We start from the raw sequence: 14,664 nt of genomic DNA on the forward strand, positions 1-14,664 counted from the left end.
GGGAAGCCCAAATGTTGATTTGCGGGAGCGAGCACATATTTTACATAAACACACATTGCAAGTGAGAAGATAAAATGTGCTCAGAGCTTCTCACAAATCGTGAGAGAAGGGGCCGTTTAAATGTTGGGTGAAGTCTTAAGCCTGAAGATTACATATGAATAATTTGCCAAAATGTCCAATAAGCCTAAATGAGTTTGAGTTCCACAAAGACTTCCAGAAGCAGTCAGTGATTGGGCAGCTGTCCTAATTGAATGGATCCTTGTCCAAAGTACCATTCCAGAGACCTTTAGTTAATACCACCCATATAAAGGGCAGCCATGGTTAGAGAAGCTGTCCTCTTTTGACAGTGATGGACCAATTTAGAAGACCTGAGCCACTCAAATATCAGCAGGATTCACTGAAATTGCTTGTCAGTGATCTGGTGAGATCAATGAAACAGGCTCTTGGACAGTTTCAGTAAATTAAATGTAAGACGAGCTGCAAGGTTCATTAAACCATTCCAGTATTACAGACAAGGGAGGAGCTTAGTAACCTACATACTAGAAATCAAGACTTTATGCCAACAAGTTACATTTCCCAAGTCTACAGTGTAAATAGTCCTGTTCTACAGTAGACTTGTCTCGCATAAAAGACAGCTTAAATTACTGCCCTGTAATAATAATAATAATAATAATAATAATAATAATAATTATATATGTAAGCAATAAGGTATGAGAGGCTGTGCTGTATCGTGAATAAGTCATGGCTGAAAGGCGTTGTTAGGCACAACACGAAGCAAAGTGCCTGCAACCCCTTCAGCCGTGACTTATTCACAATACAGCACTAGCCTCGAGTACCTTATTGCTTTTATAAAACGGTTACCACACAATACAAATTAAAGCCAAAAATATGTATCAATGCAACTTTCATGAAGTAAACTTTCAATAAAAGCCGTCCTTCTGCCAGAAAAAATAGTCCCTGACAGTGAACAGCAACAGAAGTTACATTATTACGCCATTAGATGGCGGCAAAGACTGTCTTTATGAGTGTGTCAGTCAGTAGTAAAGTCTTTTACATTTAAAATACTGAATTGTTGTGAACATGGAACAAGATGCAACTAACAAATGCTTTGACTAGCGCTGTTTATGTAGCTAAGAGTGGTTGCTAAGGGGCCGTTCACATATCACGTCTAAAAACGAGTGGAAAGCGTTCTCCTTCTTTCCAAAGCGCTTGCACTCCCGTGACGTCTGTCATTGCTATGCAAACATGAACTGCGCTCTCCACGAGGAGTAGGAAGTTTCTAGCCCTTGCATTAGCTTTACTACTAGATATATTTATGGAGATGATATATAAAAACCACCCTGTACATCTATGATCAGCTGTTCGGCTGAGCTTTTGATGTTTTGCTACGGAAAGGCCGAAGCTGATCGGTTGGTTCTTGTCACATGACGGCGTCGATTCCATTATGAGCGCGCCTGCCGCGCGGCTACGTTTGAAATAACTGACTTGACTTTTCTTGAAACCCTCCCAAACAACTTTTGGTGATGTAGGTGCTGTTTGGTAATTTTTTTTTAGGCTTTCTGACCCCAAGACTCACCTAATTTTTGCAATTCTCCATCTGTGATCCTTGGCGAGTCTTTGGCCACTCAAACTTTCCTCCTCACCGCGCATTAGAACAATGTAGACACGTCCTCTTCCAGGCAGATTTGTAACATTTTTAGTTGATTGGAACTTCTTAATTATTGCCCTGATAGTGGAAATGGGGATTTTCAATGCGTTAGCTTTATTCTTATAGCCATTTTCTATTTTGTGAAGCTCAACAATCTTTTGCTGCACATCAGAACTATTTTCTTTGGTTTTTCTCATTGTGATGAATGATTAAGGGAATTTGGCCATTTTGTTTACACATATTTGTACTCCTGTGGAACAAGAAGTCATCATGGCTGGACAATTTTATGTTCATGATCACCCTGGTGTGCTAAAAAATGTAAATATTATTGGGAATATACTTCAGAGATATTTTACTCATAAGAATTTCTAGGGGTGCCAATAATTGTGGCCAACATGCATTGGACATTTATAAAACATTTATTTCATAATGTGAGTTTCAATTATATTATATAGCAGAAATAAATATAAAAACAAATAAAATATATTATTTTTTTTCTATTATATTTATATATTATTTTTATTTTTTGTAAAAATATCATGAAAGCCTTATCAAATAAGTCAAGAAAGAGATCACAATAAGTCGATGTTAATTCTGGTTTACTCATACAGCACGAACAATGGAAGGTCAAGTTTAGTCAAGTTATTGTAATATATAAATTAACTTATTGTATTCAAGTCAAAAATAATTTAAATTAGGTTACACTAGGGGTATTCAAAGTTTGGGCTGCGCCTCCCCAGGGGGACGCCAGAGCATGTCAGTGGAGGCGTGCAGAACGGTTTTAATAAAAAAAAATAAAAAAAAAATTAAATTAATTAATTATTAATTAATTTCAATCAATACTTAAAAAAATGAAAAGAAGCAGGTTTTTGGACAAGAGACGTTGCTATGTTTTCGCCCCTCTGTTTTCAATCAGATCATTTTAAACCATAAACTCCTGGAAAGTTTTCAGTCCAAAGATCCAGCATGCGAATGTATTCAAACAGTCAGTCCGAAACAGCCCTAATGCAGAGAAAACCTGACCGATTTCATCAGAGAATAGTGTATTTGGCTTCAAAGCACAGTCCAAGCCGTTTCTCATCGTTCTGTGAAATACAAACTGAACGGCGGCTCAAAATACCCAAACGCTGCATGAGCCTATGATACACAAACTACATCTCTCTTGGATAAAGCAAACCAGTGTTGCGCTAGTAAAGTTTTGATGGATGACGATTGTAATCGAGGTAAAGACGATTACATCGGCATACAGGAGTCGTACACTAGGCACACGAGATGAGAGTCGGTTATTATTGATGAGCAAACAAACTGTGTGCGGCACTCTCTCAACACACTGCTCGCTATTGAAAATTAGTAAATATTGGGGGGTAGGGAGACGCTATTGTGTATGGACGCCCACTGTCTTTGACTTTGAAAACACCTGGGTTACAGCAATGAAGTCCTATTCACAGTAAACATACTGTATAAAACAGCACGGGTAGTACAGTATATGGTATTACCAACATACTCTCTGTTTTGGTGAGACATGTTGCAGGTTGAACTAATTATACCTCCTGCTATTAGGAGCCTTTTGCCGTAATAATTAGTTGTCTAAACACTATCTGTAAGTGATCAGCCTCATCTACTGATTAATTGGATACAAGCAGTTTGCGGTACACTGGCCTACATGCAGCGCGAGTAAATATTTATTAGCAAATTACAACATCACCCCAGGCCTGTTCCCATTCTGTCTCACGCACTTCTCCTTCCAGTGGGGATATTCTGAGATGCTGTGCTAATAATGATACCCCTGCACTTATTACAGTGAGCACACTGGCCTTTTGGTCCATAGTTCAAGATTCAAAGACTATAAAACATTCATTAATTTAAACAAACTAGTGAAAATCAAACAACTTAAAACTGCAGTGAGTACTTTTATCAATGCTAAAATAAAACAAGTATGCCATTTGTAGGTTGATTTAAATAGCGTAGACATAGTGACACTGTAGCACTAACAAAACATTGAGGGGGAAATTCTGGAAACCTGTGAGAAAACAATCCTGATTTTGGGGATTCCGAATGGTCATGCTAACAATGCAAAAAAAAAAAAAAAAAAACTTTGGAGGTGAGGTCTTAAGGGGTTACCTCATAAAAAGAATGCTTTACATTCACTGTGTATCCTAAACCATTCCCCTCATGGGGCCACAATGGAACTTAAAGGTATAGTTCACCCAAAAATGCTGAACACAAAAGAAGATATTTTGAAGAATATGGGTAAGCAAACAGTTGACAGGCCCCATTGACTTCCATAAAATGGAGGGGGAAAAAATACTATGGAATCAGTGGAGCCCATTAACTGTTTGGTTACTGACATTATTCAAAATATCTTCTTTTGTGTTCAGCAGAAGAAAGAAATTCATACAGGTTTGGAACAACTTGAGGTAGGGGTGGGCGATATGACCAAATTCTTATTTTACAATATGAGAAACTTTAATTCATTAAAATGAGAAAAAAGAAGCAAATTACAAATAGGACATATACAATATAAAAAAATATTAATTAAATTAAGTTTTTCAGGTACAATACGTTTATTTAACATAGTTAGAATTATTACAGAAATGTAATTATCAAATGTAAAAATAAAATATTGCATAGTCTTCACTGTATGAATTAAATTTAAATGTATTCTTATTAAAGCTAAAAAAAAAAAGTTATTCAGTCAAGAGCAGTAAGTTATTTTCTCTTTTGTTTGATTCTCATTAATGACAGAGCAGCAGGTAAAAAATATTAGGCTGCTGTCACTTTAAGACCAAAAGCACGGATCCATTATACTGATACACATCCGGTTTACACCAACTGTTTACTTACACTTCAGACATAACTGGCTGTGTTTACACGAATACTCCACTCGATGGGCATTTTGACATAACTGAATGTGTATTTGACCATTTTAAGCGCAATAAGACATTAAAGAGAACTGAATTCGCAATGCGCGCACTTTGGCAGTGGGCCAGTCAGCACGAGCACCGCACTGAGTTCCTTTTCAGTATATATTGTGCTCTTTTTTAACATCAAGCACGTCCCACTCTTTATATTCTCATTCATTAAGATTTTTATTTGTTTTTGTCACTTTTTTCATTTTTTTGGCCACGTACAGAACACGACTCACTCCCAAAACTGCATGATTGACACCGTGGTAACCATAGCAACATTCTGGTGTCTCGTGTGTTTGATATCTGCTATTCTGACCAAAGAAATATTACAGCGACAAAAGACATGTTCAGCAATTTTAACTAAAGCACAATTGACGGAGGCATCATGTTTTGCTTATGCTTGGAAAGGCTGCTTGACAGAGCGCGCTCTTGTAGTGTTGCCATGTCCATTTATTATAAGCATTTTTAGGCTTGTTTTTTAAGTTTGGCTCATAAAGCTATCAAGTTTACTGAGTTAATAAAGTGAGCAGTTGTGGATTCATGATATTTTGGTATTATTTTCAGCATAAATCATTTGGATGTATTTTGGTTCATTGTGGGCTTGTTCTTGTTTGTTGTTTTTCTAGCTAGATCTGATCTGGCAACACAAACGAGTCAAGGCTTGTACCGCTTTCCCTGTGATTTCTTGCACCGCACATAAAGAGGAGAGAAACATTTCTGATGCGCGTTAAACAACGTCATTAACAACTAGTTGTACAGTTCGGTTCCGTACACCCTGTGTAGAATTTTTGTAAATGCAGTTGTATTTTTCGGGAGTTAATTTGATTGTAGAATGTGGTTTTCACTCCCATAAATTACTGAACTGTGTGTGAACAGGATTGAGCACTAAAAGGTGAACTGACAACCGAACTAGCTGCAGTGTATATGTGGCTTTATACTCACCAAGGCTGCATTTATTTAATCCAGAATATATTAAGAGCAGTAATATTGTGAAATATTATTACAACTTAAAATAATGGCTTTCCATTTAAATATATTTTAAAATGTAATTTATTTCTGTAATGGCAAAGCTGAATTTTCAGCATCAATCTTCAGTGGGACATAATTCTCTGCTAAAGAAACAATTATTATTTTTACAATTTATTATTATCAATGCTGAAAACGGTTGTGCTGCTTAATATTTTTGTGGAAATCAAATTGAATGGTAGTGTAGGTCTTTATACTTGAAAATATATAGCTGTTTTTATATATTAGAATGGGGGTTTGGGTGTTCTCTACACTGATCTTCCATCATTCCTGTTCACAGTGTTTAGGCCCATAAAGCTGCAATTGTGCCTACAATGTTCTGCACTCCCTATTTGCTCTATACTTACTCTCTATTTACATGCCCATATACAGCTTAGTACATAGTTTATCGCCACTATGTAGTTCACACGGCCACTAATCTGCAAGTGTTTGTTTTTAAACTAACAGGGCGTCAGAAATCGAACAAGTCATAAAACAAAAGTGCAGGAAAAATGTTGTTTTAAGCACAAAGGTACATACATATATTTCAGAAGGTACATGCCTTTCAGAAGGTAGATTGCCCAAGAGAAACACACTGGCGTCAGCTGGACGCTCGAGATGAGGCCCAGAGTTTGCTCTGTGTTGCTGGAGGGAGGTTACACGTGACACTAAGGCCGATCTGGTGACAGTTTCTGTCTGGACCACAGGCCCTGACTTTGCCCTCTGGCCTGAGAAATTCCCCCATTCCCCAAACAGGGAGTTTGAATAATCTCAGCACCTCCCTGTCAAAGAGCGACCCCTTTTGGCTGACAGATCTGCAAGAATGCGTCTAAGAGGGTCAATCCCAAATAGCACAACTCAACCCAAGAGTGGCGAGCGGTTTAGCCATCCGTGGCTTAAATTACAGTTAGGAGGACATACGCTGTAAACCATGAATAGAAATAACTTGATGTTGCCGTGGAATACTTGAACACATTTTGAGTATTCAGAAGTCTAACATCTCTGGGAAAGGTAATTAATCATTACTTGTAATACATTTTAAGGTTCTAATCCCAAATATTCATAGCAATAACACTGATTTGCTTGTATTGATTTCAGTACTTACTAGTGGCTTCCACAAACAAGTCAAAAAAGCGAAAAGGAAACAGGGGCTCTGGCAGTTCACGGAAAAACATCTTTAGCGCTCCGGTGATGACATGGATGTCCTCCCATTGGCTGTCGCCCAAGTCAAGCTCCTCCTCTGGGGAAACAGAGAGACACAGTCAGAGAAGCCAACAGAGAGAATTAAAACAACAGTCGTTTGATGAGGAAATTAAAAAATGCTAATCATTATGTCAACGTTAATACGCCCCTAGAGAGCCGAGCACATTGTCCTGCCTGCATTTCACTGCATATCAAACAACAATAAAAATCCTTATCAAACAATTTGTGGTGCCTATTACAAACTAACCACTTCATACCTTTCAGTTAAGTCTTTAGAACTAAAACGATAATACGTCATTCAGATGAACACTGATGCAACTGTTGGCCTTAAACCAACCACTTATAATAGATAATTACTGAATTAAACTTACCTTGGTCAACTAGGAAGCGTAGTTTCTGGATAATGGCCAAATTGCCACTCACCCTGTATATCCCATCAGCCTCTAGGCCTGTGAGGACGGGGTAAAGACATCTGTCTGTTAGTCAGCCAGGCATGTAATAAAACCTACATCCATTTTTTTTTTTTTTTTTTTTTTTTTTTTTTAAAAGGATCCTTTTTTAAGCCATACCTCGTTTTTCTACTTCCTCCACACACAATTTGACAAATCTGGGCACAGTGGTCTTTTCTCTCTCGCACAGGGTCAACATGTGACATCCAAACACTCGGTCTATGGAAAAACATGTTAGTGAGAATATTTACAAATGTATAAAGCTAAAGTAGGATTTGCTAACACTTGCCACAGGTGTTCATTTATTAATATAAAAAGTATCATTAATATTATCAATAACAATTAATAACATAACAACTAATAATATCATTATGTAATTATTATTCATAATAATAAGACTAATACAATAAAACATATTAATAATACAGCAGAATTTATAATAATAATAATAATAATTAATATTATTATTATTAATTATAATAACATTAGATCTACATATGAATTTAGTACTATTAATTGTGAAAAATAACAACAACGCATCTTTATTATTATTAACAATAACAATAATTATTATTTTATTAGAACTGTCAATTTAATGTGTTCATTTGGTACAAAATTAATTATGAAAAAAATAATGCATTTAACTTATCTCAGCATCTTAAATTTGTGTGGCTCATAGTGCAAGACATTTTTATGCTTATGTTAATGATATGGAAAATAAAATTCAAATATATTGTCTTTTTGTATTGTCTATTCAATGATTTACTCATCTGCTACCATAATGTCTTTATCTTTATAATGTCTTTATCATAATGTAATTATCTTTATTTCGGGGCTTTTTCAACAAATATATAAAAAATAATATTTGTGATTAATTAATCAGCATAACATTAATTCATTCATTTAATTTAAAAAAAAATATATTGACAGCTGCAGATAATAGCAATGAGTAATGACAAGCTGCTTCACAACTAATTACAGATTACGAGGTGCTCAGTAGATCTACTTATTTAAGGATACATCACTATAATCCACCATAATGTAAAGTGTGACCCAGGAATTTCACAGCTGAAATGCATAGTGAAATGTTTTGGGGCAGTCATATTTCAAAGACGGTCCACAAAGGATCAGAACGCTCCATAATGAGCAAAACTACAGTCGTCAACGCAGAGGTGTAAGTGTCCTCATCATTTGGCTTTTTGAGTTCATATAGGACCGGGCGAGCTGTCCCAGAGGCTTCTGGAACATCAAAGATGTCCTGCTCTCATTTCGGCACCCGCGAGGAACGGGGGAGGAAGTGGCAATGTGCTAAATGCATAAATGACTGCAAGCAAGCCACCTTTGCATACAAATGTGCATTCAGAACTTTCCTAGAGAAATATCTGGCAGGAGGGGCATTTCTAAATAAATTACTATTAAAAAGCATTGGTACAATACAGAACGTTCCTAATTTCAAGATGGTTGTTTAGCAGGCTAGCTCGCCTTGGAGCTCTGCCAGTGATAGCTGTGTTAGGGGCCACCTGCGCTACTCTCTTAATCCCACAGTAGTTTTATTCATTCCCTCAATATTGTCCTCTTTGATCTCCCATTTACCCCTACAGATACTACATTAAAGGGTCTTTTTGACACCAGAGAAAATTAAAGATATCATTACCTTCATCCGAGAGTTCCAAGCATGCTTAAAATATCCTTTAATGTTAGGTTTGGTGTATGCCATGAATGGAATAAATTAGTTACAGTCTTTAAGAATCCACATCAGGGATTGCTTCTTGAACTGGTATAATGTGTAAATGAAAAAGAATGTCTTGCTACCTTTTTTTTAACTGGGTCACAGTTGTGTTTAATATGGAAACACACAGAGCCAAAATAAACTAATGTCCTAAGATTGCACATTCATATGTCATCACGTAATATGTAACCTGTAATTATGTAGCATGTAATTATGACTATTAACTGGGCTACAAGAGTTGTTAAATGAATAGGTAAAAAAATGAAACTGAGAGTTGGCAATGAGCATCACGTAAATGTACGGAGTGCACATGGCAAATCTTTCACCTTTAATAAGGCCTTTTTCCTGTAGCGTTTTCATGGAGGGCCGTCTGGAGATGAACTTCTTCAGTCTGTTCTTAACTCCATTCTTGTCCGCGCTGTCTGAGGCGCTGTAATTCAGCTTGAACACTGTGCGGGGGATCAGAGGAGACACAGGAACAATGCTGTCACTGAACACTCGCCACATTCTTTTGAGGCTGTCTTTGTGCAAGTCCTCCTCATGCAAATAAGACTGTCTCCTTTCTCCACATTGTTCAAAAGCACACCAGAAAAACTACTTCTGTCAAAATATTCTCCAGTGTATGTGAATATCTTGTTTCACAGCATTTATTTATTGATTCCGGCCAATGTTAGTGTCAATATTACACCATCTCGACAAGTCCAGTGATTAGTATGTGACTAGCGAGAGCTCGGAGCTTCTGCCCAGTATTCGGTATAGTAGTAAATGAATTCTCTTTGATACTCATTCAGGGCAGAAAATGCTGCAATTACCAATGACAGAAGTGCTTGGAGAGTGTCAAGTAGCTTGTAATTTATAATAATGATTGACAGAGAGCAGACTGACTCCGTCTTACTCAACATCTCAGTGGAGTTCACAACAGTCGTATATATTGTCTGAAATTCAGCTTCTGTTGGTCTCTGTCTCATATGGTAAATGATGCGATGTGCTAACGTGTCTGCATTTTATTATAGTTGTCATGTTACTGCAGATGCGGATGTTCTCATTACAGTAACCAAACTGCATGTGGTCAAGGTGCTGCTGTGCTTCCTGTTCAGAATGTGACCACAGTCGCACAAAGAAAGAAGCAATGAAAAATGATATCATAAGAATGAATCGTAAACAAACATGAAAATCAAATCAAAGGAAAATAGGAAATTATATATATTTTGCTTAAAAATAATGAAGCCTATTTTCAGGACCATTATGATTTTTATATAGTAGCATGACAAAGTATTGATTACTGACAATTAAGCACATTTTATTCATTTTGCTTTTGAGTTGCTGTTTTTTTTTTTTTGTTGTTGTTGAAAATTTCCATTATTCTCATTTTTCTTGTTTCTGTATTATAATGTTTTACTCTATCTTAGTATGAATTAACAGAAGTGAAAAAAGATAAAAACTCTTTCTTATGTTACAGTATTGTGAACTGCTTAATTGTCAAGAAAATAAATGCAAAAAATCCTAAAATAGTGTCCATTTAAAAAAAAAAAAAAATATATATATATATATATATATATTTATTTTTGATTTTGAGGTAAAATATGACCTACATTTAATTTGGTTTATTTTACATAAAACTGTGAACAGAACATCATCTGTACTGTTAACTCATTAATGTGGATATTAAACAGTGGAGAAGCAAGTCTGCAACCCCGACACACTCACTGTTTCTGAACTCTCTGTGCTGATTGCCAGTTATCACCCCCACTCTCTCTCTCTTTCTCTCTCTCTCTCTCACACACACACACACACACACACACACGTGTTACTCACTGATGGAGCGTCTGTGTTCAGACTTGGTCTCTTTTGGTTTAGGTTTGGAGGGTTCACAGGTTGGTCTGGGGACACATTCTGTACTGTTGGATCTGTGTAGGGCCGCTCTACCACAGCTCTGGCCTCCAGCTCCACTCGACTACACCACAACATCATATAAAAGATTCATCAGATAGATGCAGAAATAACATCCAAAAATATTGCTTATTTATCCCAGTGTTAGATGCGTAGCTATTAATGCATTAGTGTATTTAACCATTTATTTGCCTATTCCAATTTTTAAGATATAGTCCTTCATATAAAGTATAGATGAGAGATGAGTACATGTTAATGTAAAAATGTGCAAAAAGCTATTTTGTCTTTTAAGAAATGACATACCAGACTGTCCACTGCTTTCTTGATGGCATCATGCCATTTACAGATGGTTGGGAAGTGATCTGCCTGCAGCAAAAACTCATGACCAGTTGGGGTGGTTATCTGTTGGTAAAAGAGAGTTGAAATTAAAGTTTAAAAAAAAAAGTTAATTCAAACAAATACAGCTGGCAAACTATGTGTGAACACTCCCCTGCCAATTAAAGACCCGTGTATAAATAGAGTAATCAAACTGTACTACATCATAATCCTAGAATTGAATAGAACAATTATTTTTGTATTTGTGTCTTTGATATCTACCTTCTGCACACTATTACTGATTTTACATATTTAATTTTAAGCTAAAATCTAAAAATGGTGTGATCTTTTATTGCTTGCTTTTTCTTATATAACTGTAACCAAAGAAATATTGGTTTTATTTTGGAAGAAAAGAGTATTTCAAAAGTTGGGGCCAGTATTTTTATTTATTATTTTTTTTATTTTTAACTTCTGAGAGAAATGCAGATTTGGTGAGCATAAGAGACTTACCAACCCCAATCGTTTGAACGGTAATGTATAAGAAAAATATGCAATATATTAATAAATAGTATACTTATTTATTTATTTATAAAATTATTTATTTATTGAAAATCAATAATAAACATTGTGTGAAGAAGGCAAATCTCAGTGACACAATTACACGCATAAAAAGGACCATAAAATGAGAAATGAGAAATTTCAGATGTACTAAACCTTTTGACAAGTTATTAGTGTGATACCTGACTAAACATTGGACTTATTTCTTGAGACTGGCATAACGTCACATGGCACAGTCGCACAGAATAAGTGACATTCCCAGAATAATGCAAGCAAACACCAACGCTAAGGTCAGAATTGTCAAATACCGTTGCACAGAAGAGATACTTGTTATTTTAAAGAGGACTGACACTGCATATTTCTAAAACCTAAAATCATTTTAGAGTGGTCAGTCTCTAAAAATACCAGGCCAGATCACAGAATACCCCATAACCCCTCTCCCCCCATACAGTCACTACACATAGACGTCCAAAGTTTGCCCCGTTTAAAACAGACTTTTCTGACTTTGAGAGAGGGTGGCAGGGGGAATCAAGCAGTCTCTTTGGGGATGGAGTGAATATAGAGGGAATGGTTAGGGGCACAATTCTTGTCAGAGTGTGTTTGCGATCCCTCTATTCTTCAGAGTGGAACATCCGAGAGAGCATGTTTGTTCTGAAGCTCCTTCTTTCCTGGAGGGTGCCTGCGGACATGACAGTAATAGTTTGGAGTGGGGTGGACTTGTTGGAATCCTCATTGGCGGTTCGAACGGGTGAAACAGATCCACTTTAATGACGGATATTTGTGCTGCAGGTCATCAGAAACTTTCAATGGCAGTTTCACATCTCTTTCTGGATTTGCAATGCGTGAAGCTCGTGCAGTATCAGTGATCCCCTTTTATGCAGATTCGACAGATATTTTATGCATGTGACACACAACATTCTTTTTTCTCATTCTTTTCGGACATTCAAAATTAAATGAACCACTGACGTATTGCCGGTCGACTTTGATTCGGAAGATAGCACAGTGATAATGTTTCACAACCCAGCACGCAATGTATCAAATAATTCAAATAGTATTTCAAAGCCAAACCAGCCTTAATAAATTCAACACCAAAGCTCGATTAAGTTAAACTGAAACACATTTTACACGTCTTTCAAAATAGCTCATCCTGTAAATCAAGCTGTTTCAAAACCAAACATCACATTGGTCTTTGATTTCATGAAGATTATCTGAGAGCGTTAGCTGATGAGTCATGAGTTCTGTCCCCTCTGTTTCTGAAAAAAAAAAAAACAACAACTACCCATTGCTATATTCACCAATACCTCCCTAGAATCAAGCTCTCATAATTTATGCCATGTTTCATCTCTGCATGTGGTGCTACCCATGGAAACGAAGGGCCCATAGATATAATGCCAATATTTGCAGTATGCGGTATGCGCACATATTTCTATGGACAGTTAATGCTGTTATGGGCAGCTTACACAACAAATCTTGTACTATTTATGCTGCACTATTTATGATTTTACTGCTGCACTGGGCTTAACGCTATATATTTTCTTCTCAAAGTTTCTCAATCTTTCTTCTCCTATCCGTTAACTTTCATTTATTTTGTATATACATAGCTATACATATTTTTTTTTCTTACTTTTTACAAGAAATGCACAGACATTTCACGGTCTTTGCATCACAGTGTATGTGACATATTAAGCTTTCAACTTAAACTTGTTATTGTGGGCATTAAATATTAGTGAAAGTGACTTAATAGGACCATTACAGTGTAATATTACATACACTAACATAACATTACAATCCTGTATTAACCATTGGTGAATTCATATTTAATCCTCAGTGTTTGTTACTGCCATTGAAAATAGCCCCAGATAGCTTCACTGTAAAAAAGAATAGTTGTTTTAACTTAAAAAAATAAGTTACCTGGTTGCCTTAAAATGCTGAGTTCATTGAACTTAAAAAAGTTAATACAATGAAGGTGATTGATTTAATCAACAGAAACTTAAACTATTGTATTTCCTGAACCACATTAATTATCTAAGTTGATTTGACAACAGAAAAATGTGTTGTGATAACAAATCATGAATATATATATGCTAAAAAATGTTGTGAAAGAATATTATTGGTCAGGAAAAAGTAGCTGATTGGAAAACTGGGACTAGTGGAAAGTTTTGTGTTGTGTGAGTGGAAATAAGAAAGAGTATAACATATAAAAGCACTACGCTTTTAATCACGCTGTTTAATGAGGAGGAATTTGAATATCTGGGCTCTCACTTTGACTCTTCATTAATTTTTAATTATGAAGAGCGGTACAAAGACCAGAATGCCATTTGTGACTTAACATTTGTGTTTTGCTGTTAAATTAAACATTAATTTGAAAGCTACATAAAGACACAACTCAACTTTGAAGCGCATTAGATAGTAGGGTTAATTATCTCCAATTTTCCACAACTCCTGAGATGGGTCTGGGTTAGAGAGCTGCTGGCTTCCCGGAGAAAACAAAAGCAAAATCAGAGGGAATGGAGGAAGATGCACTGCATTCCCCTGATGCTTTCTCATGCACAATGTTTAATTCAATGGTTTAGACTGCATAGGCCGCATTCAAAATATTAATAATAACAATGACAGAAACAAAATCTTCGTAAAGTGTTTCACGAGTGGCAATACTGTTTCTGTAACAGACATTCACCAGATTGCAGTTTTAAATGAGCAAGCTATTCTCGTAAAGGACTGAACCATCAGATCGATCTGATTAAAATTGTGAGTTGTAATTTGCAAATACAAAAAGTTCCACAACTGAACAGTTGAATTGAAAGTCAAAGTGAGAAATAACATAATAATGATACTTAAAAGCGAGCAGGGCTAGCTGTCAAACTGGAAAGATGTCACAAGAGCTTTAATGTCAAAAGTATTGTTACACAATGTGTTTTCTCTAGCAGTGGTTTTGTATGTTGGTTTGAATTAAGGGTT

The 14,664-nt window shown here is 36.1% G+C and overlaps 1 protein-coding gene across 4 annotated transcripts in view; it reads right to left on the reverse strand.

Annotated features, from left to right (window-relative positions):
* Window positions 1-14,664, reverse strand: part of arhgap15 (Rho GTPase activating protein 15) — a 90,090-nt gene that overhangs the window by 12,548 nt on the left and 62,878 nt on the right. For all 4 annotated transcript variants that reach the window (XM_051906494.1, XM_051906496.1, XM_051906495.1 and 1 more), the window contains 6 exons: window positions 11,137-11,235; window positions 10,759-10,897; window positions 9,270-9,392; window positions 7,335-7,433; window positions 7,137-7,214; window positions 6,668-6,802 (listed from right to left, as the gene is read on the reverse strand). In XM_051906494.1, coding sequence (XP_051762454.1) covers window positions 6,668-6,802; window positions 7,137-7,214; window positions 7,335-7,433; window positions 9,270-9,392; window positions 10,759-10,897; window positions 11,137-11,235 — 673 coding nt within the window. The remainder of the gene's footprint in view (window positions 1-6,667; window positions 6,803-7,136; window positions 7,215-7,334; window positions 7,434-9,269; window positions 9,393-10,758; window positions 10,898-11,136; window positions 11,236-14,664) is intronic.

This window comes from Ctenopharyngodon idella, chromosome 9 (assembly GCF_019924925.1).
Source record: "Ctenopharyngodon idella isolate HZGC_01 chromosome 9, HZGC01, whole genome shotgun sequence".
In the NCBI taxonomy this organism is placed as follows: Eukaryota; Metazoa; Chordata; class Actinopteri; order Cypriniformes; family Xenocyprididae; genus Ctenopharyngodon; species Ctenopharyngodon idella.